The sequence below is a fragment of the Schistocerca piceifrons genome, chromosome 5 (assembly GCF_021461385.2).
Source record: "Schistocerca piceifrons isolate TAMUIC-IGC-003096 chromosome 5, iqSchPice1.1, whole genome shotgun sequence".
NCBI classification, from domain to species: Eukaryota; Metazoa; Arthropoda; class Insecta; order Orthoptera; family Acrididae; genus Schistocerca; species Schistocerca piceifrons.
This window is the reverse complement of record NC_060142.1, coordinates 395,614,032-395,634,950: the sequence shown is the minus strand read 5'-3', so window position 1 is coordinate 395,634,950 and position 20,919 is coordinate 395,614,032. Positions and strand designations below refer to the sequence as shown.

The window sequence follows — 20,919 nt, the reverse complement described above, 5'->3', positions numbered from 1 at the left end:
GACCATGGTGATACTGGCTGGTGGCGGTGTGGTACTTCCCTACAGGGGGCGAAGTGCACTGAAATCCCTAAGTAGAACACTTCTTACTTTCAAGACTGTTCTCACATTACTTTTGTCGTCATCTGGCGATGGTTTTAAGTTCTTCGTTTTCCTCTTGTGCCTATAATCATGGCCTATTCCCAGAGACTGTGGTGTTACACCTCAGCTGCCCACTGCACCCACTAACAAAAGGAACACAATAAAGGTGATGCTACATCATGCAACCTTGGAAACACTGGACTCAAACCTATTTGCAGGTATGAATCAAGCAGTCACTTTGAATAAAGCTAATCACAGCAATGTCGCTGAGCAGGAAGGGCTGCACCACAATCTTAACCATGGGAGAAGACCATATCAGACTTCTTGATTGCGATATATTCTGCATTCACAATTTACAAAGCAACAGGAAATTAAATACTGAAATTGGCAGGAAAGAGCGCACTAGTGTTCAATATGAAATTTAGATGTTATCCAGAATCAGATAAAATAAAATCACAAAAATGTAATCATGAAACCCCTACAAGGTTGAGACGAGTGAGAGAAATGCAACCAAAGAGGCCACTGCATCTCATCATATTGTGCTGACAGTGGCTGGCAGTTGTCCACGAGTTCCTCTGTGAAAGAGGCAGACACTATATGTCGACTGCTCCAGAACACCGGCAATACTGAAGCATAGTGACCCTGATGGAATCTATTTAAAAACTTTATCCCAGCCAGAAAACACCAGATGATTGTGCCACCCTAAGTGGCCACTACTACAAAAGTTTTGTCTGCAAGGGTAATCCCAAAAGTAAGGTCTCCTATTTTTTTTATAAGTACATAGACCTATTTATTTCTACAATGGTTTACGTCAGTTTACAGCTTGAACATTTAGCTATTTTTCGACATAATCACCATTTCTGTCGATTCATTTTTGTAGATGCTGTGTCAGTTTTTGTATGACCATGTCAAACCAGCTTGCCGCCATGCTGTTCAGAAATTTATGAACTTCTTCTTTCACCTCGTCGTCAGAGATGAATCGCTTTCCAGCCAAATATTCTTTTAACCTAGGGAACAGGTCACTGGGCACCAAGTCAGGACTATAGGATGGGTTGCCGCATATGGTCCTCAGTCAGCATGCGTAGCACCTATCTTGTGCACACCTTCCAGTAGTTCAATGTTTCAGTTAAAATTCTGTGAGCGGTGCTTTGGGAAACCTCAGGAACCAATGTGAAAAGATCATCTAGGATGATCCACTGATCTTCACGCATGCTTTGCTCATTCTTCAACACTGTCTCCTCAGAAATTGACGGTCTCCCGTTCATTCGTTCGTCGTAAATTTCAATCTGACCAACTGCAAACTCTCTACATCACTTATGAACATTTTTGACATCCATGCACGATTCACCACACACTTCCTTCAATTGGCGATGGATTTAAATTGGCGCAGTGCCTTTTGCATTCAAAAACCGAATAACCACGGACTATTCGCACTTGGCGGTAACATCCAACGGGAGTTCCATTCTCTACGGCTGCCAAGCCAAGACTGAGTGCCTCAGCGCCGTGTGCGCATGTTTACACACAGTGCGTGAAGCACTCTTCATAACAGTGTGACCAACTGCCACACAAACAGAGTTCGGTATGTATAAAAAAAATAGGAAACCTTACTTTTGGGATTACCCTCGTATCTTACCAGAGTATTCTGAGGGACCTCTCAGTTTTGCTAGGCTGCCATTACTTGGCTGGTCCCAGCCACTTACAACCTCCCAGGAACGTATTCCTGCAATGCTGGTGTCATCCTTCAAACCATGGAGCTTCTTTAAAATTTACCTGACCTAAAATTCCTCCTGTACAGACGGAATAATATTAATTAACTTCCATCTCACTCTCATCTCTGGACACACAGAAAATTGGGAGACAGTTTTCTTTTTTCTTTTCTTTTTTGTTCTGTTTAATTTTGATTTATAGTTTAATTTCCTAATACAATAAATGTAGTATCACACAAAACACTACATTTCTGCACTTACATTCTTGAATTTTTTATTACCAGACTGGAAACTAAAGTATAGTCATGCAATGTCAACTGTCATAAATGTCTCTGAAAATAATGTAAAAAACTTTCTGTAAAAATAACTACACTCCTGTTGTCAAAAATTTACAAAACATTTTATTTTTCTGCTGCATAGTACATAATACAGAAACAAAGGTCACTTAAAAAATTACTCATTTTGAAACTAGTTGTTGAAGAACTTGGATTAGAGTCTCTTGATTGGAACACATTTTTTCAAAAAAGATTGTAACATTTGAAGCAAGGTTATCCACTGAAGCAGCTATCTTATTCAATGCTTCCAATTGTTGTTCTTGATAATGGCTCTGGATGTCATCCCTGTAAAACATAGAAAACGAAAAACTGCAGTAAATACAATTTGTGTGTTTCAGTAAGACAGTTAAAGCAGTGAAATTAAGTCTTAAGTATTTTCCCCTACACACACTGAACCAAAATTTGGAGAGCCCGTACTTATTTTAACAAAACAAAGTTTATATCATCTTGTCCAAATCAACATCTTTCTTTAAATAAGCACTGTCAACAGAATAATGATTGGTTAATATTTTCAGTTTTCCTATCATTTAGTTTCTGAGCTAAGATACAGCTGGCTGGATACAGCTCTCCACGCTACTCTATCCTGTGTGAGTCTCTTCATCTCCAAATAGCTACTGCAACCTGCATCCTTCTGAATCTGCTTATTGTATTCATGCCTTGGTCTCCCTCTATAATTTTTATCCCCCAAACTTCCCTCCAGTATTAAACTGATGATCCCTTGATGCCTCAGTATGTGTTCTGTCAACCAAGCCCTTCTTTTGGTTTAAGATGTGCCACAAATTTCTTATCTCCCCAATTCTCTTCAGTACCTTTTCATTAGTTATGTGATCTATCCATCTAATCTTCAACATTCTTCTGTAGTATCATATTTCAAAAGCTTCTATTCTATTCTTGTCTAAACTGTTTATCGTCCACATTTGTATGCTACAGAATTGTAACTTTTGAACTACACAGCTCCAAGGTATGAAACTCTCATTCATAAATATGAGTGATTATGCTTTTCATATATGTGTTATATTCTTAACTAGTAGACATCTACATCTACGTGATTACTCTTCTATTCACAATTAATGTCCTTGGACTATGTTGGTTGATCTAAAACTTTCTGTATTCTTTTGGTACGATATGACATTGTCAATTGGTTGGCTACACCACAAATCCCACAAGACTTCAATTATCTACACCACAAATCCCACAAGACTTCAATTATCTAGAAGAATATTGTGATTCACACAGTCAAATGCCTTAGATAGGTCACAGAAAATACCAAACAGTGCTATTTCATTAACATTTGGAAAATCTGGAAAGTGAACAAGTAAACAGCATTCTCAGTAGAGCAACCCTTCAGAAAAACAAATTATGATTTGCTGAGGATATTATTGTTGCTAAGGTGAGATACTATTCTAGAATACATCACTTTCTCAAAAATTTTGTCTGCAGTGAAACAGGCTGGCAGTTCCCGACATCTCTCTTATCACATTTCTAAAAAAGGGGTTCAAAAATGGCATATTTCAGTCTCTCTGGAAAAATGCATTGAGTTAGTGATGCATTACATACTTTGGATACGGCTGGAATTATTGTATGGTAACAAATCTTTAGTACTATATGGGAGATACCATCAAAACCAGATGAGCTTTTATTTTTGAGAGAATGCATAATTTTCTTAATTTCAGAAGGAGAAGCTGGTGCTACATTCATATGACTGAATTTTATGAGAGTTACCTTTTCAACATACTGCTGTGATTTTTCTCTTGAATTCTTTGTCCCTATGCTTTCTATTATATTTAAGAAATGATTATTAAATCCGTTTGCTACCTGTCACCATTTATAGCTCTTCCAGCCAGTTCAATATTGATATCTTGTTCTGTGTCTGGTTGCCCTGTCTCTCATTTCACTATGTTCCACAAGGCCTTAAGTCTCTTGTCAAAATTTCTGATTTCTGACATTACGTACATGTTTTCTGATTTTTTTAATAACCCTTCTTGCTAACTTTAAGTAGTTTTTGTAGTGTGCAAATACTGTAGGATCCCTACTTTTACTTGCCAAAAGATACATTTCCCTCTTCCTTTCACCAGAAAAGACTGGACTAGACAGGGCTTTCACTCACACTCACTCACTGGTTATACTGGACTCGAGAGTTCATTACTGCAGCAATGTATTTTCTTCATATGTCCCTGTCTTGTGCTATTTCCTTCCATTCATCTTCAATACCTAGGCTCCTCAAATCAGCCTTCACATTGTCCTCCCATCTACACCTCGGTCTCCCCACAGGACGTTTTCCCTCTAAGTGCCCTACCAGTACTCTGCGCACTGTCCCACCCTCATCCATTCGAGCTATGTGACCCGACCATCGCAGCCTATGTTATTTAGTAATACTGATTATGTCAGGGTTTGAATAGAGTTCGTGAACCGCTTCGTTATGCAGTTTTCTCCACTCTCTGCTAATGTCATCCTTTTTTGCTCTGAAAATTTTCCTCAAAATTTTGTTTTTCAAATACTCGAAACAGCTTTTCATTTTGCACACTGAGAGACCAAGTCTCACACCCATACAGCATAACTGGCAGAATAATAGTTTTGTATATTCTAATCTTTAAATTCCTAGACAATATCCGTGATGAAAGTAATCTATTCAGTGAGAAGTAGCACGCATTTCCCGCCCGTAATTTCTTCTTCAGTTCGGATTCAATCTCATTTCTCGAAATGATGTCCACGCCTAGATACTTATACTTGTTCACTTTTTCAAACGGCATGTCTCCAACTCTTAACATTTCCTGATCTGCTGCTGTTGGCTTTCTAGTAGTAATCAGGTATTTAGTTTTGTCTTCACTTATCCTTAGACCTACATCTTCACTAGCCTTGATTAACGCATTCGCATTTGCTGTTAGAGATGCTTTCCTATCGCTAATGATGTTTAGATCATCTGCATACCCTAATATCTCAATTTTTCCATTTAACTCCACACCCTCTGAATTATCTGCTGCTATTCGTACAATATATCCTAAGACTAAATAAAGAAGTAGCGGAGACAGGGCACCTCCCTGCTTAAGTCCGTTCTTTATTACAAATTCTTCTGACTCCAATTTCCCCACGCGTACTCAACCTTTTGTGTTTTTCAAACTCGCTTCTATAAGTCTAACATGCTTCTTTGGTATTCCAAGTTCCAAAAGAATTCTGTACCATTTTGATTGCAATACTGAATCATATGCTTTTGTAAAATCTATGAAAAGATTATGAACTGGTTTATTGTATTCCCATTTCATTTCCAAAATTTGACGCAGGGTGAATATTTAGTCTATAGTTGACCTGTTCCTCTGAAAGCCAGCTTGGTAATCCCCCACAATTTCATCTGCATATGATGTAAGACTGCTTAGCAGAATATTCGACAAAATTTTGGAACATACTGGTAATAGCGCTATCCTTCTATAATTACTACAATCCATCTTGTCGCCCTTCTTAAAAATTGGGATCAGAATCGGCTCCTGCCATTCTTCAGGTATCATCTCTGAGTTCCATACTTTAGTTATCGCTTTGTGAACTACTTCACCAATTTCTGTCCCCCATTTTTAACTAATTCTGCAGTTATGCAATCTGATCCTGGTGCTTTATGGTTTTTCAATTTGTTGATTGCGTCTCTTACTTCCTTTAACGTTGGCTCATTTATCTGGGGTTCTGCTGTACGTATTTCGTACACCTGCTCATTTCCTGCCTCTACAGCAACATCAAGGTGTCACAATGCAGAACTTGTTATGTTCGACACTGACAACCTAAAAGATGAAAACTTTAGAAGGTGTACAACACAGAAATTTCAAATAGGTTTGATGCTCTCAGGACACACGAAGATCAAGACGAGAATGTAAATAAACAGTGGATCACTGTGAGGAACAACATCAAAGAGGCAGCGAAGGTCACAATAGGTACAATTAAGAAGAACAGGAGGAAATCGTGGTTTGATGAGGAATGCACGAAATTGGTAGAGGAAAGGAGAAAAGCGCGATTAGATTAGGGTAGAATGGGAGACAGAAAACGAGAGGAGTTCTTGAACATGAGAAGGTAAGTTGGTTGTAGGCTACGGGCAAAGAAGAGGGATTATTTGAACAGTCAAATTAAAACAAAAAACATTAGGGAACTTTATCTAGACATAAATGTGTAGGAAGGGGTTCAAGGCTAGGGCAAACGCACTTCGAGGGGATGCCGGGGGAATACTGACAGACCCCAGTGCTATATTAAGTAAATGGAGGGCGTATTTTGAGCATCTATTAAATGTACACCAGACAGGGGTTTGCTTCTCCTAAATCTTTTATGCTCAAAGTGCTCATCATTCCCGATGCAACTTGTCTTTCACCATACTATTACCAAAAAAAGGTACACGAATCTTATACATAAAAATTAACAACTGGAAGATTTTCACCTGACCTTTTAATGAACTGACAATCTTCATCAGTATTTACAACATAACCTAGGCTTGAAGTACACTTTTTTGACTTCTCATTCCACTGTCTAACTGACTGTTTTTAACATAAATGGCCTTGGATAGCTTATAGAATTTACCTTCATTACGAAACCATCTGGTTGCTGTATGAAAATGGTTTCCTCCAAGATCCCACATAGAAAAACAGTTTTAGTATAAAGATGATTAAACTTTACATAAATATTTGCAGCTAAACTACAGAGAGATCATAGAGTACTATCTCCCACATGTGGGGAAAAGGTTTCATCATAGTCTATACAACACTTTGGAGTAAATCCCTTATCAACAATTCTAACAAGATATAGTGCTGTATCATTTGCATCCCTTTCCAACTTTAACATCCACTTATTGCCAAAGATACTTTTACACTTTGGTGGGTCCAAAAGTGAAGTTCCCAAACACCATTGTTCTTGAACCACTATTTCCTCTTCCATTGCCTTCATCCAGTTTCTCTGTCACTCCTTAACATGGCATCTTCCATGTTCACAGGATCTTTGCCCAAACTGGAAACATCACTTACCAAAACAGTGACCATCTCGGTACTCCTTGTGTTTGAGTACATGGGCTGGCCTTCTGACTGGCTGGTCATCTTCTGGAGCATCAGGATCCCTCAACAGCATCTCAGTCTACCCTATGTCTACCACTGACTGAGCATCCACGATATCGTCTAGGTGTTGATTGGTGTCTGCACAGTCACTCCCAGCAGAGCTGACTTCCACTACTTCCTCTTCCTCATATGAGATGATCATATCCAGGTAATGTCAGTCTTGCACTCATTGGCTCTGAGCACTATGCGACTTAACTTCTGAGGTCATCAGTCGCCTAGAACTTAGAACTAATTAAACCTAACTAACCTAAGGACATCACACACATCCATGCCCGAGGCAGGATTCGAACCTGCGACCGTAGCGGTCGCTCGGTTCCAGACTGTAGCGCCCAGAACCGCACGGCCACTCCGGCCGGCTTTGCACTCATTCTCCAGATAAACAATACTCCAGCCTTTCACAATATTCTTGGCTTTCTGTGGATCACTTAGTCTGTAGCCTTTAATCATTTCATCAAACCCTACAAAAATTAGTTCCTTAGCCTTTGCATCCCACTCTGTTCTATTTTGATCTGGTATGTGGATACGGACTTGACCACCAAGTACTTTTATATTTTTCAAAGAAGATACTTTATCCTTTGGAGTCTTCCTATTAAGTGTTCTGTGAAGAGCGTGTTTCTTTATGTGAGCAGCTGTACTGCGTGCTTCCAATCAATACTGCTTAGGTAGATCAGATTCAAATAACATGCAGTGTGTCACTTCACAAATTGATTGTCCTTTCCACTACACCATTCTGTTCTTAACTACAGGTCATACTAATCTGATGCTCACTCCAGTTCTCTCTGAAAATTGAATCAACTTTAGAGTGCACAAAATCACTGCCATTGTCTGATCTAACAGCTTTGATTTTTGCATCAACCCCATTTTCTACCCAAGTTATAAACTCACAGTAAAAATTAAGTGTTTGGGTTTTATTCTGGAGAAAATAACAGAAGTCCTTCTGGAATAATCATCAGCTAGTACATACATGCACTTAGCCATGCATCTGCTCCATGGGGACACATCTATATGTAACAAGCCCAAGCATCTTATGAACACTATCCTTCAGCCTCAGGAAATGGAAATTTAAACAACTTACCTAGCACACGATTTATAATCCACAGGTTCAGAATAACAACACTCCAGCTTTATGCCTCTACTCTGTAAACATAACCTAAGTCCGCTATCAGCTCTAACATCAAGTTTATGATGGCGTAAGTGCTCCATGTGAGAAAAATTTGTAAAAGCTACAGCATTCTCAATAACACAGGTTCAACATGTTTTTAGTTTATAAATACCACTTAACTTTGATCCAGAACAAAGCAGCTATTGCCTTTTACATCCATCATTATTAAAAACAACATTTATGCTGTCTCTCTCTCTCTCTCTCTCTTTAAGGTGCAACTGATTACAATTATACTTATAAGTGTTCTGCAGAGTTGTTTCCATTTTATTTACAGTATTTTGATGACCAACTCAGTAGTTTTCTTCAGATGCAGTGAGTTTTGCTGTACATGTACTCACTGCCTGGACCCCAGCCATACAACTATTGCTGATATCACACTGCTATTTATATCCAAGTTCGATTCTCAATGCCGATTATCTCCAGTAAGAGGAAGGAGGAAGGTAGTGAATCCACTAACTCTAACAGCTCATGATAACGGAAAGGTCCGTCTCGGGATAGATAAACATTACATATTGTCATCCGAACTGACAGGCAGACACTAACGGCCACAGCCGCTAGTTCAGAGGTAAGGGGGACCTGCTCACTGAAAATATTAGAGTTATGAGGGCACAAACCCCACCGGATGGTCTCTTGTCATTAATGCGTTCATACAGTAGGGCTTGTAGTTTTTCCAGAACAGGGAGATGTGTCGCCGTAAACCATTTTTCCTGAAGTGCTAAGCTAATTACAGAATAAGTAGACAGTAAATGACTGAGTTTGAACAGATGGTGATAGTAACCGTTACAGTTCCATTGAAGGAGTGTTTGCATCACATTTGAGAAAGTGGCCAATTGAAAAGATGGGTGTGATTACTTCGCTACCAGGTCACAGTCTGCCTGATTGAGAGATATACTGTCAAGTTGCATTGGCTCAATCTTTGCAGGAGTGAGGAGCAGAACATCCGAGGCCTCAGAAAGTAGTTTATCTTTCTACTTATCCTTCTTATCCTTGTGAGACTTTGATTAACATGAAGATTTCCCCATTTTATCTTCCAAGACTGAAAAGGACCATACTTTTCTCCAACCTGCAGCCTGTGGCTGCTGGTCCTTGTCTTGAGAGAGGGCACCTTAACAGGTAACCTCCTCCCTGATGATGCCAGAGGATGACTAGGTAACTCTGGGCACAGAGATTGTGTGGGAACCAGCGGTGCAACATGGATAGGGGATGTGGGAGCTGACTTTCCCTCCCCCAATAATGGGGCAGACCCTGGAATACGACCTTGGTCAGGATGTGTCGTGCGAGACCATTTCATCGTGTGAGGTGTGGATTATGACACAACAGTCGCAAAATTTGAGAGCATGTCAGTCAGATGAAGTCTTTCAAACTTTTTCTTTTCATCTTGGTAAGACAGATGGTCAAGTGTTTTATACTCTTGATTTTCTTCTCCCTCTTAAGCAATGAGCATTGCGGTGAATGAGGAGGGTGCAGTTCCAGACTTTTGGCACATTGAGAGGGGTGGTCACAAGGGCAGCCTTTGTGGGACGTCCATCCACATGTCTGGAAGAAAGCCTCATTAGAACAGTGGGAGGACATGTCCGAACCTGTGGCACCTAAAACATCTCAATGGAAGAGGAAAATAAGGCCTGGCATCACACTTACAAGACATCACCTTAACCTTCTCAGGCAAAATGTTGCAGTCGAAGACCAGGATGAAAGTGCCAGTGTCCCCTCTATTATCCTTAGGCCCTTCTAGATGTGACAAACAAAATGGACTCCATGCCATGCCACATAAACAAAATGGACTCCATGCCATGCCACATAAGTATGCAACTCTTCATCAGTTTGTAGCATTAGGTCCCGATGGAAGTTAAAACCTCGAATTCTTCTGAGTGTTATGCGAAAAATGGTGACTGGCTGGCATGCGATGTTTTGATCAGCAAAGATCCATTTCTCATCTTTTTTATTGTTAAAATCTCCCTAAACTGATCTTTAATATTTTCATCGAAAAACAGTGGCTTCTTTGTAACGTAAGATCCTCTGTCAGTCTGGGAACAAACCAAGAATTCAGTAAACTATCTACTTCCATTTCTCCTTACCCGAGTTTTGTCTTGAGGCATGGTCAGGATGGAAATGCATAGGATTGTATGCCTCTTCATTAAAACCACTTTTCCTGACTGTTGAGTCGGCCATGTTGGCACAGCCACTGTTAAGTTTGAACTGTTTCATTGTAGATCATGTGCCATGATGCCACTCACTTTAATTGGAGGCTCTCCCTGTGGGCACCACTTCACCAAGGCAAAGGCCACCTGGCACAGTAACTGTTGCCCAGAGTCCCAGTACCCAAAAGTATATAGGCACCTACTTCTTGACGGACACAGGGAGGTTACAGCACAAGCATTGGCAGTGCACTTCCTGCACTGTCGGGGAGGGGGTCTATCACTGAGAGGGTACATGACAACCCCACAATGATGGACTGACTACTGGATTTCGGCTGCAGGGGTAGAGCCACTTGATTGGTAGGTGGAAAATATAACAGTGCACAGGTAAAGTTAATGCACCCTTCCCCAGATGTCCTACATTTCTGTAAAATTTGGAAAGCGGAGGTCAAACCCAAAATGCACACCACAATTTAAAAAGCCGAAAAAGATGAGGGGAAAAAGTGTAAAAAAAGTGAAAATAGCAAAAACCTTCGAAAATCCAAATCATAGTAAAAATACCAAGGTAAAAAAGTGGCAAAATAAAGAGATTCCTATCAGTCCCCTTTAGGACAGAGAAGTAAGGGCTGCAGGTCTATTCTAGCCCCTGACACCACAGATGGGCATAATTAAGAGTCTACTGAACTAAGGACATCAGAAAATCTAATAAACAGGGATAATGGTTTCAATTTAAATAATGCTTGAGGTCTGGTGCTCAATTTACTGGATCTTACCGGCCATCACATGCACGACAGCTGGAAGATATTGATAGCATCTCCATTTCAAAGAACATCAGTGACGACTCTGAAAAGTGAAAAGGCATCAAAGAGAAGGTTGGGTATCAGGAATCAAGAACTCTGCTATAAATAGTGGCCTGAGACCAACAATAGTTCACAGTGTGGTTGAAGTCCACACAATAAGTACATGTAACAGCAAAACTCGCAGCACCTGAAGAAGAGGGCTATGTCAGTCATCAAAATATAGTGCATTAAACAGAAGCAACAACTTGGTGTTCACCAAGAAGCTCACTATGAAACATTTGTGCCTTTCTTAATGAAACCAGAAACTTCTGACAGTTTGGTGGTTATGGCAGGAACAAGAGTACATTTATGATTGAATATAAACCTGGTGAATTGACAACAATATTTTCTATCCCTTCACTTACTAATTCAACATTATCTGCACACTTCACAGTTTCTTGTTTGTAATTTTCTGGTACAAAATCCTTGAGCTGTTCCTTTCTTGAAGTTAAGTAATGATCTTGCAGAATCAATGATGCACTCATTCTGGTTGAAATCCAACACACCAAATGCACAAAACAATATTTTCCCACTCCCATGGAATCCTCCTTTGATCACTTTTGCCTCGGGGGCAGACGGACTTCAAGTGACCACACTTCCACCTTTATATTTTCTTCATTTCATGTTTGCCTTTAGAAAAAGCCCGAAATTTGTTTGAACAGTCAATTCGCTGGGAAAATTTTAAAATTCACACCAAAGCTTATGTTGATGCTGTTTTTTAAACTATTGGACTGTTTTTGATACAGTTACACACTGCCACCTAATGAACAAAATACAAGCATATGGTATGCGAGACCAACTTTGCTACTAGATTGAAAAGTTTCGAACAAACAGAACACAGCTTGTTTTTCTTCACCAAGAGAAAACTTCGAACAGAAAAACAAGTTCGGGTCGGAGAACATGACGAGACATTCCTGCAATCTCTCAATATGCCCTAACTCACAGAGAGGAGTAGAAACCACCTTCAGGGGTACAATGCGAAACCATCAACCATTTTGGCACTGTCCACAAACACTTAAGATGCTGTCAGCAAATTTAAGGGTTTCCCATAAGGTGGCCAAATTAGGGAAATCCAGTAGGATGTGGGCCATAGTCAGACATGCATCACACCAACAATGGGGTGGATCCTAGCATTGCAGGATGTGGCCTTGGGTCAGCCGATAGAGAACGGTAGATTCTCTGTGAGAAGCATGAAAGGGGGGTGGGGGGGGGGCTGCCACATTTTCATGGTCCCCTTTATTGCTCAAAGTTGGTTCAGAGAGATCAGGAAACACCAATCTGCTTTCCAAACCTCCAATGACTGACACCACAGCTTCAACCGAAGATCCAGTTCTGGTGCCCCAACCTCCAAAGTAGGATTCCTGGTAGCCAACTTGCCCAACTGACCAGCACGTTTGCTCCATGGGACCTCAATGTGGCCTGGGGTCCAAACAAGATGACTGACTGTCCAGCTGGATGCAGGTCAGAAAGAAGATCATGGATAGTCACAATCAATGGGTGTCGTGGCTAGCACTGGTCAAGAGTCTGAAGACTACTCAGGGAATCACTGCCGATTACGAATGTTTTGCTGGTGCAAGAAAGAATATGACAGAGGACTCTGGCAGTAGCCACCAATTCTGCAGTGAGTACACTGCATCTGTTCGACAGGAAGTGTAGTTCACTGCACCTTGCACGTAGGCAAAACCGGACTGTCCACAAACCATAAAGCCATCTCTGTATACCACTTCCAAACCGGGAAATACATCAAGGATGGCTAAGAATGGGCAGCAAAAAAACATTGGGTCAACAGTGTCTTTCAGTCCAAAGGCTAGATCTAAGGATGGGGTGTACATGATGGGGGAATAAGTGATCGCTCCTTGACAAGAGACAACAGTCGGGGAAGTTGAATTGCAGAGCATAGACACTGTATGCGAACTGCAATCATGCTCCAGTCCTGAGCCTCTGTTGAGAGAGGTGCGTCTCCCTACAGGGAAAAAGGAGACAGTAGCTTAAATGCTCATGGGAGTAGCAAATGTGTATCACATAGGTGAGCAGGGATTATTGATGCCTGATTGGTAGAGGAGAGACTGCACTTTCCCCAAATACGCTTTCCACTGGGCTGGTTCAAAAGGCACCTGTCACAAGTCAGACTCCACGACAGTATATAATGTCCAGCATCCACAATACTGATGGTGATGTCGAGCTATATGCCAGATACCCATAATCAGACAGGACAGGATCAGAGCTTTGTAAAGCCACAGAAGTGTACAGTGCTCTGGACTCCAGCTGGTGTTGCTAAGGCAGCAAAGAGTATTGTGGTGTGACCAGCACTTTCACTCCAGTTGGCAAAGATGAGAAAGCCATGTCAACCAGACATCTAAGATCAGTCCCAAAAAGTGATAAGACTCCACCACATTGTGCACCTTGTCACTGAGGTAGAGTTCTGGTGATGGATGGACAGTATGATAGTGACAGAAGTGAATGACGCATGTCTCGAGAGCTGAAAGCTGGAAGCCATGGGCTAGAGCCCAGGACTGTGCCCTTCATATGACACCCAGTAGTCAGCATTCAGCAACACCTGCAGTGGAGGAGCTGTTTAAAAGCGAAAATCTTCAGCATACAAGCAGGGTGACACTGCAGCTAGACCAATGATAGCCACTAGAAAAAAGGGCACACTCAATACAGAGCCCTGCGGGACTCCATTATCTTGTATGTAGTGGGTGCTAAGGGTAACACCAAGTTGGACCCAGAAAGTAGGGTGTGCCCCATTAGCTGTGGAGGATAGGTGTTTGCAATGCTGGGAACCAAGTTTCCTGGAGGGCAATGCAGAAAACTTGGGAAAAGTGTAACAGACATCTTAGCTCGGCCAGGTAATGGTAAAAACCTCTATAGTTCCACTAGAGGATCCCACTTTCTGTATCCTGTGGAGGTGTCGAGGGACCAAGGAGGCAGATCATGCCCCAGGGTTGCCTGGTGGCATAAATACAAAGCAGTTCTGAAGCAGGTTATGGGAGGGACCCAGTATCACAGGAGCAATCAGGATCTCTACTTCCAGTAAAGAGTTGGATCATGTGAGGTTTGGTAGCATGGGGACCACTCGAACCTTTTCCGTCTTTAAGGTCTTCTTTTTGTTACTCTTCTCCTTGGATGATTTCGAGGTCTGTGAGGGCTTGTCTACCCTAGTTTCAGGGACAGAAGAGGAACGCAAAGCCCTGTGACCAGCAAATTATGGCTTTTTCGGCCACTGGCTGGTATCCATTGCAGATCAGCAGAAGACTGGGAGAGGAGTGTTCCAAGGAACCTCTTCCTAGTGACAGGCTGGGGGAGGGTTTCACTTCTCTGGCTGGTGGTTGGGGATTGACATCCCTGGTGTGTGGGGAGTCAACACTCCAGAACTGGTTGTGGGGGAAACAGTAGGAGGGCCCCCAACCACCAGAGAACAGGGATTGAGGGGCCCCAAGGGCAGGACACAGAAGGCACGAAGAACAAGGGTACTGTCACTAGAGAGGATGACACTATCATAGCCACAGCAAACATCACTGACAAATGTACAGGACACAAACGATCATATTTCTTCTTAGCCTCCAGAGTAATTCGAGAGTCTTCTATCTTTGGATTTTCATTTCTGGTGAACACAAGAAATTGTGCTCTCCACAGGTGACAAAGAAGGGTGAGGGGCACGAAGAGAGTTTGTGTACAACTGACATCCACAATCATGTCAGACAGGTCTGGCATTACAACACCAAGATTTATCCGAATAGTGTGGATTTGAGGTACGGCATGAGAAAGGGGACACACAGTTTCACATCATATTAAAACACAATCACCTTTACCTTTTCCAACGAGTTGCCTTCAAAGGCCAAGATGAAGGCCCAAATATCAACCCTACTGTCCTTTGGTCCCTCGCTAAAGACGGCAGGCAAAACGCAAACCCCATTGTTCCAAACTGGCACAGGGGAGAGGGTGGTGGTGGTGGTGGTGGTGGTGGTGGTGGTGGTGAGAGGGGGGTGCCAGACAGATTCATTGGAAGTGTCCTCACGACATGTGGCCTACCCACTAAGGACATACCTCACAAAACCTTTGTTCAATTGACAAATGAATATTGCTCCTCAGTGCGAGATCCTTACCAGATGGGAAACCAACAAAAGAGCAGCACATTTTGTCAAGGTTTTTTTAAGTCTGGAAGACTAGTGGGTCGTGAAGTGTCATGAAGTTGCTTACCTAACTTCCAGTGGTGGATCCAACAAGAAAGGTATGGTTTATCTCATTGTGGTTTGCTATTAAAACCCAGAAAGTGTAAGTTTGTCAAAGGGTTGACTAACATATTACTGCCTTCTAAAAGCATCTTGCAAAAAACCATGAGAGTAAAATAGAAAGAATCAATGTCATACAGAGTCTTACAACAATAGTTCTTGCAGCACATCATTTGTGACTGGAAGAGAAAAAGGGGGGGAACTGACAGGAGTACATGAAGTACCTTGTATCACACATCGTAAGATGGCTTGTTGAACATAAGATGTCCATGTAATCAGAGAACATAATAAATTTTGAAGTACATCTGAAGTACTTAAAGAATGTATAATTAACACACATGAAAAAAACTTGTTCACATTAATAAGGAAGTCACCAAACCAGTTGACAACTTTATGTAACTACTGCAGCTGAAGATACGTGACTGGACAGGCAGCAAGAAAAATTAGTATAGGTGGAAAAATGTGCAGGATTGCTTTTTAGAAAAATAAACAGTTTCAAAAACTAAGCTAAGCACGGACCTCTCGTTCCGCAGCTGCTCACGCTAACCACGGGACCATGGCACTCCTGAGAGTAGATTTTCCCTGATGTTGCCTATCTTGCACATGGACTACTCAATTTGTATATTTAGCTTATTATTTTCATAGTTCCACACAACTTCTTCCTGTTTTCTCGACTGGTCTGTGTTCAGTTTTTCAAGGCCTATCCACTGTGCCAACTTATAACTAAATCTGAGGGGGGTGCGATGGGGAGGTTCCCTTGTGAGTGGCACTGCAACAGCGCATAGGAAGTGAATTGCATATTATCATCATTTTAGGTACCACAACAATATATCAAAAAACTACAAATAACATCCGCAACCACTCACTTTCTAATATTTTATCAAAAATGCTTACCTTTCTGTTGTCAGTAAAATATTATTGAAAAGAGAAACTGAGAGAGGAAAGTATCTATACGCGCTGCTTATTGTTTGAACTTGAGCTGTCTGTGACTAAAAGAATTTCGTTTCATGTTCTTTGCTACAGATGAGCAGCACAAGTGAATATGATCGTAATTGTTCATGAAGCCTTGCTACTTCTGAGCATCAATTCCATTGCAGTTTAGTGATCCAGCAGATTCATGACAGAAGCTTCCAGCAAGGTTAACGGAACATGAAAGTTGTCGTTGGCAGCACTGTTAACCCATGGAGGCACAAGAATCCAGGACCAGAAGGAAAACGTATTTCCATCGTTGTGCACTTGACATTATCGCAGAGCTTTTCAGGTGATATGTCAGAGAGGAATTGTTAGCATTAGTGGGGTTCGTGTGTTGTGTACAGTGTACAGCTTATTTTCAAAGTGCTATAAGTGAATCTCGTATGCAAAATACAACTGAATAAAATGGACAGATATCTGAAAGACAAGCATGCCAACAAAGAATCCGATTCTGGAAGTGAAAAAATGCTAAGTGCAAGAAAAAAAGCAAAACAGCGGCCTAATTGTGAGTACAATGAAAGTTACTTCTTTTTAAGGCTATGGTTTCACTTGGACTGGGAGTGAAAATTATCCTTTCCCACTATGCTTAGTGTGTGGGTATAAAATGGCAAATGAATTTCTGCTTCCTAGTAAGCTGAGCAAACATTTTAAAACAATGCATTCTCATTTGCAAGATAAACCTGTAAGCTATTTCCAGAGACTTTTAAAAGTGTAATGTCTGTTTCTGATAAAGCTCTGATTGCTACCTACCAAGTCCCTGAACTAATAGCAAAGAGTATAAAAGCTCATACTACAGGCGAGTCACTTATTTTGCCCACTTGAAGGGAAAAAGGGGGGGGGGGGTCATAACAATGCTAGGAAATGAAGCAGCTATGAAAATAAGCAATATTCCTTTGTCGAATGATACAGTTCACAGGCACATTAATATCTGCTGATATTGAAAAAAAATGTATGCAGTAATAAACTCAAGCAGTCTTTTGCATTGCAAGTTGATGACTCAACAGACATTACCAACCAATCACAACTCTCAGCACTTGTTTGTTTCATTAATCAAGATCAAACATTATATCAGTTTCTTTTTTGCAAAGAATTAAGTATGTGTACTAAAGATGAGGACGTTTTCAACAATTTAAAGGATTATCTCATGTCTCAATAAGTGGCAGTTAACATGGAAGTCGTGTGGAGGCATTTGTACAGATGGCGCCCCTTCAATGGTAGGCTGTGTTAAGGGCCGTATTTCTTTAGTAAAAAAAAAAAGAATGAAGATGTTACCATAACTCACTGCTTTCTTCATAGGGAGGCATAACAGCAAAACCATTGGGAGAAAAATTGACTGAAGTCTCAGAGCAAGTTGTTCAGACGGTAAATTTTATTAAAACAAGACCTGTCAAAATCCTTTTATTCGAAAAACTTTGCATCAATATGGAGGCAGAATGCAGATGGTTGCTTTTACACACAAAAGTCAGGTGACTGTTGAGGGTGAAAGTACTTACCCATGTGCACGAGGTATGACAAGAACTTCTCATGTTTTTTCAAAGACATGAAACATTTACATTTTTGCAACCTCCTCCAGAATGAATTTTGGTGTGCCAGACTGCAGTATTTGGCCGATACAGTTCAGCTGTTTAATATTTTGAACACTAGCATACAAGAGAAAGAAGAAAATATCCTCACATCCACTGACAAAATTAAAGCATTTCACAGGAAACCACAAATATGGAAAAGAAAAGCTGTTCAAGGTAACTTGAAAATACTCCCGTTGGCAAGGAGCACATGCATAAACGAAATACTTCCAATTGTAGTAGATCATTTAATAAGTTTAGAAGAGAAACAGAGTTCATATTTTCCATCCCTCAACACCAAACAGTACAATTGGATTTGAAACCCATTCATGGAAACTTCAGGCGATTTTAGCTTAACATTAACAGAAGAAGAACTGGCAGCTATATCTACTGATCGTGGACTAACAATTAAGCATAAGGAATTGCCTCTTGAAGCCCTTCGAATTTCTATAAAAGAAGAATGTGTGTCAATACCCAAAAAGGCTCTGAACATTTTACTTCAACTTTCGATGTCATATTTATGTGAATTAGGATTTTCTGCCCTCAACAAAATTAAATATAAAAAGAGAGGAACAGTTCAACGTATTGACGAGGAAATGAGAGTTTGTCTTTCACATATATCTCCAAACATTGAAGAAATCTTGAGGACACATCAGGTTCATGTTTCTCATAAACACTAGGAGTGGACATAAGGCATCTTTCATTTGTATCGCATTATTACTTTTCTCTATAATTTGAATTAATGGTTAGTTCTATCGCATTATTTCATTTCAATACATTTCACTTAACAGTTTCTCTTACCCTTTGTCTTGGCAGGGTAGGAGGCAACACGGCACTTGGCCGTCGCATTTGGGTGACAATCGTGCTTGATGAATCTCTCTCGCTTTTTATACAAAAATTATTTCTTCATATTGTGATAATGTATGTTTTTTTATCAATATAAGTTGTATTTTCTGTAGTCCGGATGTGAAATTCAAAATAAAATGACTTAATTGTTATTTTATCACAGCTTTTATTTCCTGTATTGACTGTTGTAAAATATTCCTCAGAAATGTGTAATAGCATGCCCAGAATTATTTGCGACCTTTTAAATGCACCTGAAGCTCAAAAAGTTTGAGAACTGCTCATATAGGTACTAGATTTCATCTGCATGACAATATGAATATTTAGAGAATACATAAAGTAGGAGAAATGATGAGAAAGTGGAAGCTATGACCAATTTGAGCATTAGATGAATCTCTGTGTGTCAGTAGGATGGCCACTAACCCGTAACTATTTGATATTGGAACTTATTAAATAATGAATTTCCAATTTCTTAACAGTCACAGTACACTTAACAATTTTCTTTTCCAAATGTAAAGAAAGACAGCAATCAGTTGCAGATCCCAATTTCGACTAGAACATAGTCATCAGCAATGCATTACCAGAAGAGTCATACAGGCATAACCATGCCACGGCATGAACATGTGACAATTGACACTAGTGTTTACACAGGAGAAATTACAGTTTTCTGTGAGTGACTGCTGTCCTTTACATTTGACTATTCAATGGTCACTGTGCACCATCAGTATCCAATGGATTCTAATTTAGTGAACTTTCTTTTTCACCAAACATGACATTTCTCACGCAGTGTATGCTCTAAGGCACAGGCTGAAGTGTTTCTTACATGGATATCAGACATGTTCAACATGTAACAGTGCATCATTACAAAATTTCTCCACTACTTATCCCTCTTGCATTTAAGTTCAAATTTATTTTTCCTCATTTCGTTGACGATTTGCTTTATACGAGGAATTATGGTCATTGTCCTGTTACAGTATTTGGATTCTCCAACTATCTAACTGAATAAAAACTGAGGAGGATACTCTCCGCAGTTGAGCTCAGGCGCAATGATACTCATTGCTACTCCGTGCAAGAAGGAGCATGTTGTGTTCCTTGTGATGGGGTCACATGGAATTTCCACACCCAATACAGCTAGGCAGCACCAGTGAAGCCTTTGATTGTCCTCCGACTGCAGCATACACCAGAGATAGAGAGGGCAGCCAGCACTTGTGTGGCCTACTGGTTGTGGCACGAAGTCCTTGGGTTAGAATTCTAGTGTGGGCAAAGTGTTGCTTTCACTGGAAGTGTTAGTCTAGCCTGCGCTATATTTACTAATCAATAAAACTGTTTTCCGAGGTGTTCTGAATGATAAGGAGAGAAGGGACTTTTCTGTAATTGTTCCTAATTAAAGATTTTATCCTGGTTACCAGCTTATACCATTGAGAAGTCATTTGAGATTTGTGTATCTGTCGTAATGTATAAATTGACTGTGCTTCTCTGTCTGTTTAAGAAGCCCGCACATAATTGTGTATTCTTAGAAATTTATATAGTGCAGGGTGTGGGCTAACTGGTGGTTGGGAGCACCAACAGCCTGAAAATATTGACACTAGCCCAGTAAAACTGAGCATGCACCAGTTTACAGAACATACCTTATGCTCTGCGTTACCAAGTCTGGGTAAAAATTATTGGTTGTATTCACATTCCTTGCAGTTATCTTGAACGGAGGTGTTAGTACTTTGTTAAGTTCTGTTATTACAACTGGTTTCCTCAAAAGACTCAATTTGTAAGCCTCTGATAAAGGTACTGGCAGAAGTAAAGCTGTGAGAACGGGGTGTGAGTCGTGCTTGGGTAGCTCAGATGGTAGAGCACTTGCCCGTGAAAGGCAAAGGTCCTGAGTTCGAGTCTTGGTCTGGCACACAGTTTTAATCTGCCAGGAAGTTTCTCTGATAAAGGCTCACAACCTTGCAAATTTTTGAGACTGACTGCTATGAGTCCATTAGC

General features: G+C 40.7%; 1 protein-coding gene across 1 annotated transcript in view; it reads right to left on the bottom strand.

The window, feature by feature from the left end:
* Positions 1–2,162: 2,162 nt before the first annotated feature.
* The window catches only part of LOC124798222, a 56,577-nt gene continuing 37,820 nt past the window's right edge, over positions 2,163–20,919 (bottom strand). The window contains exon 5 of the mRNA XM_047261533.1: positions 2,163–2,404. Within this exon, the coding sequence (XP_047117489.1) occupies positions 2,242–2,404 (163 nt within the window). The 3' untranslated portion in view covers positions 2,163–2,241. The remainder of the gene's footprint in view (positions 2,405–20,919) is intronic.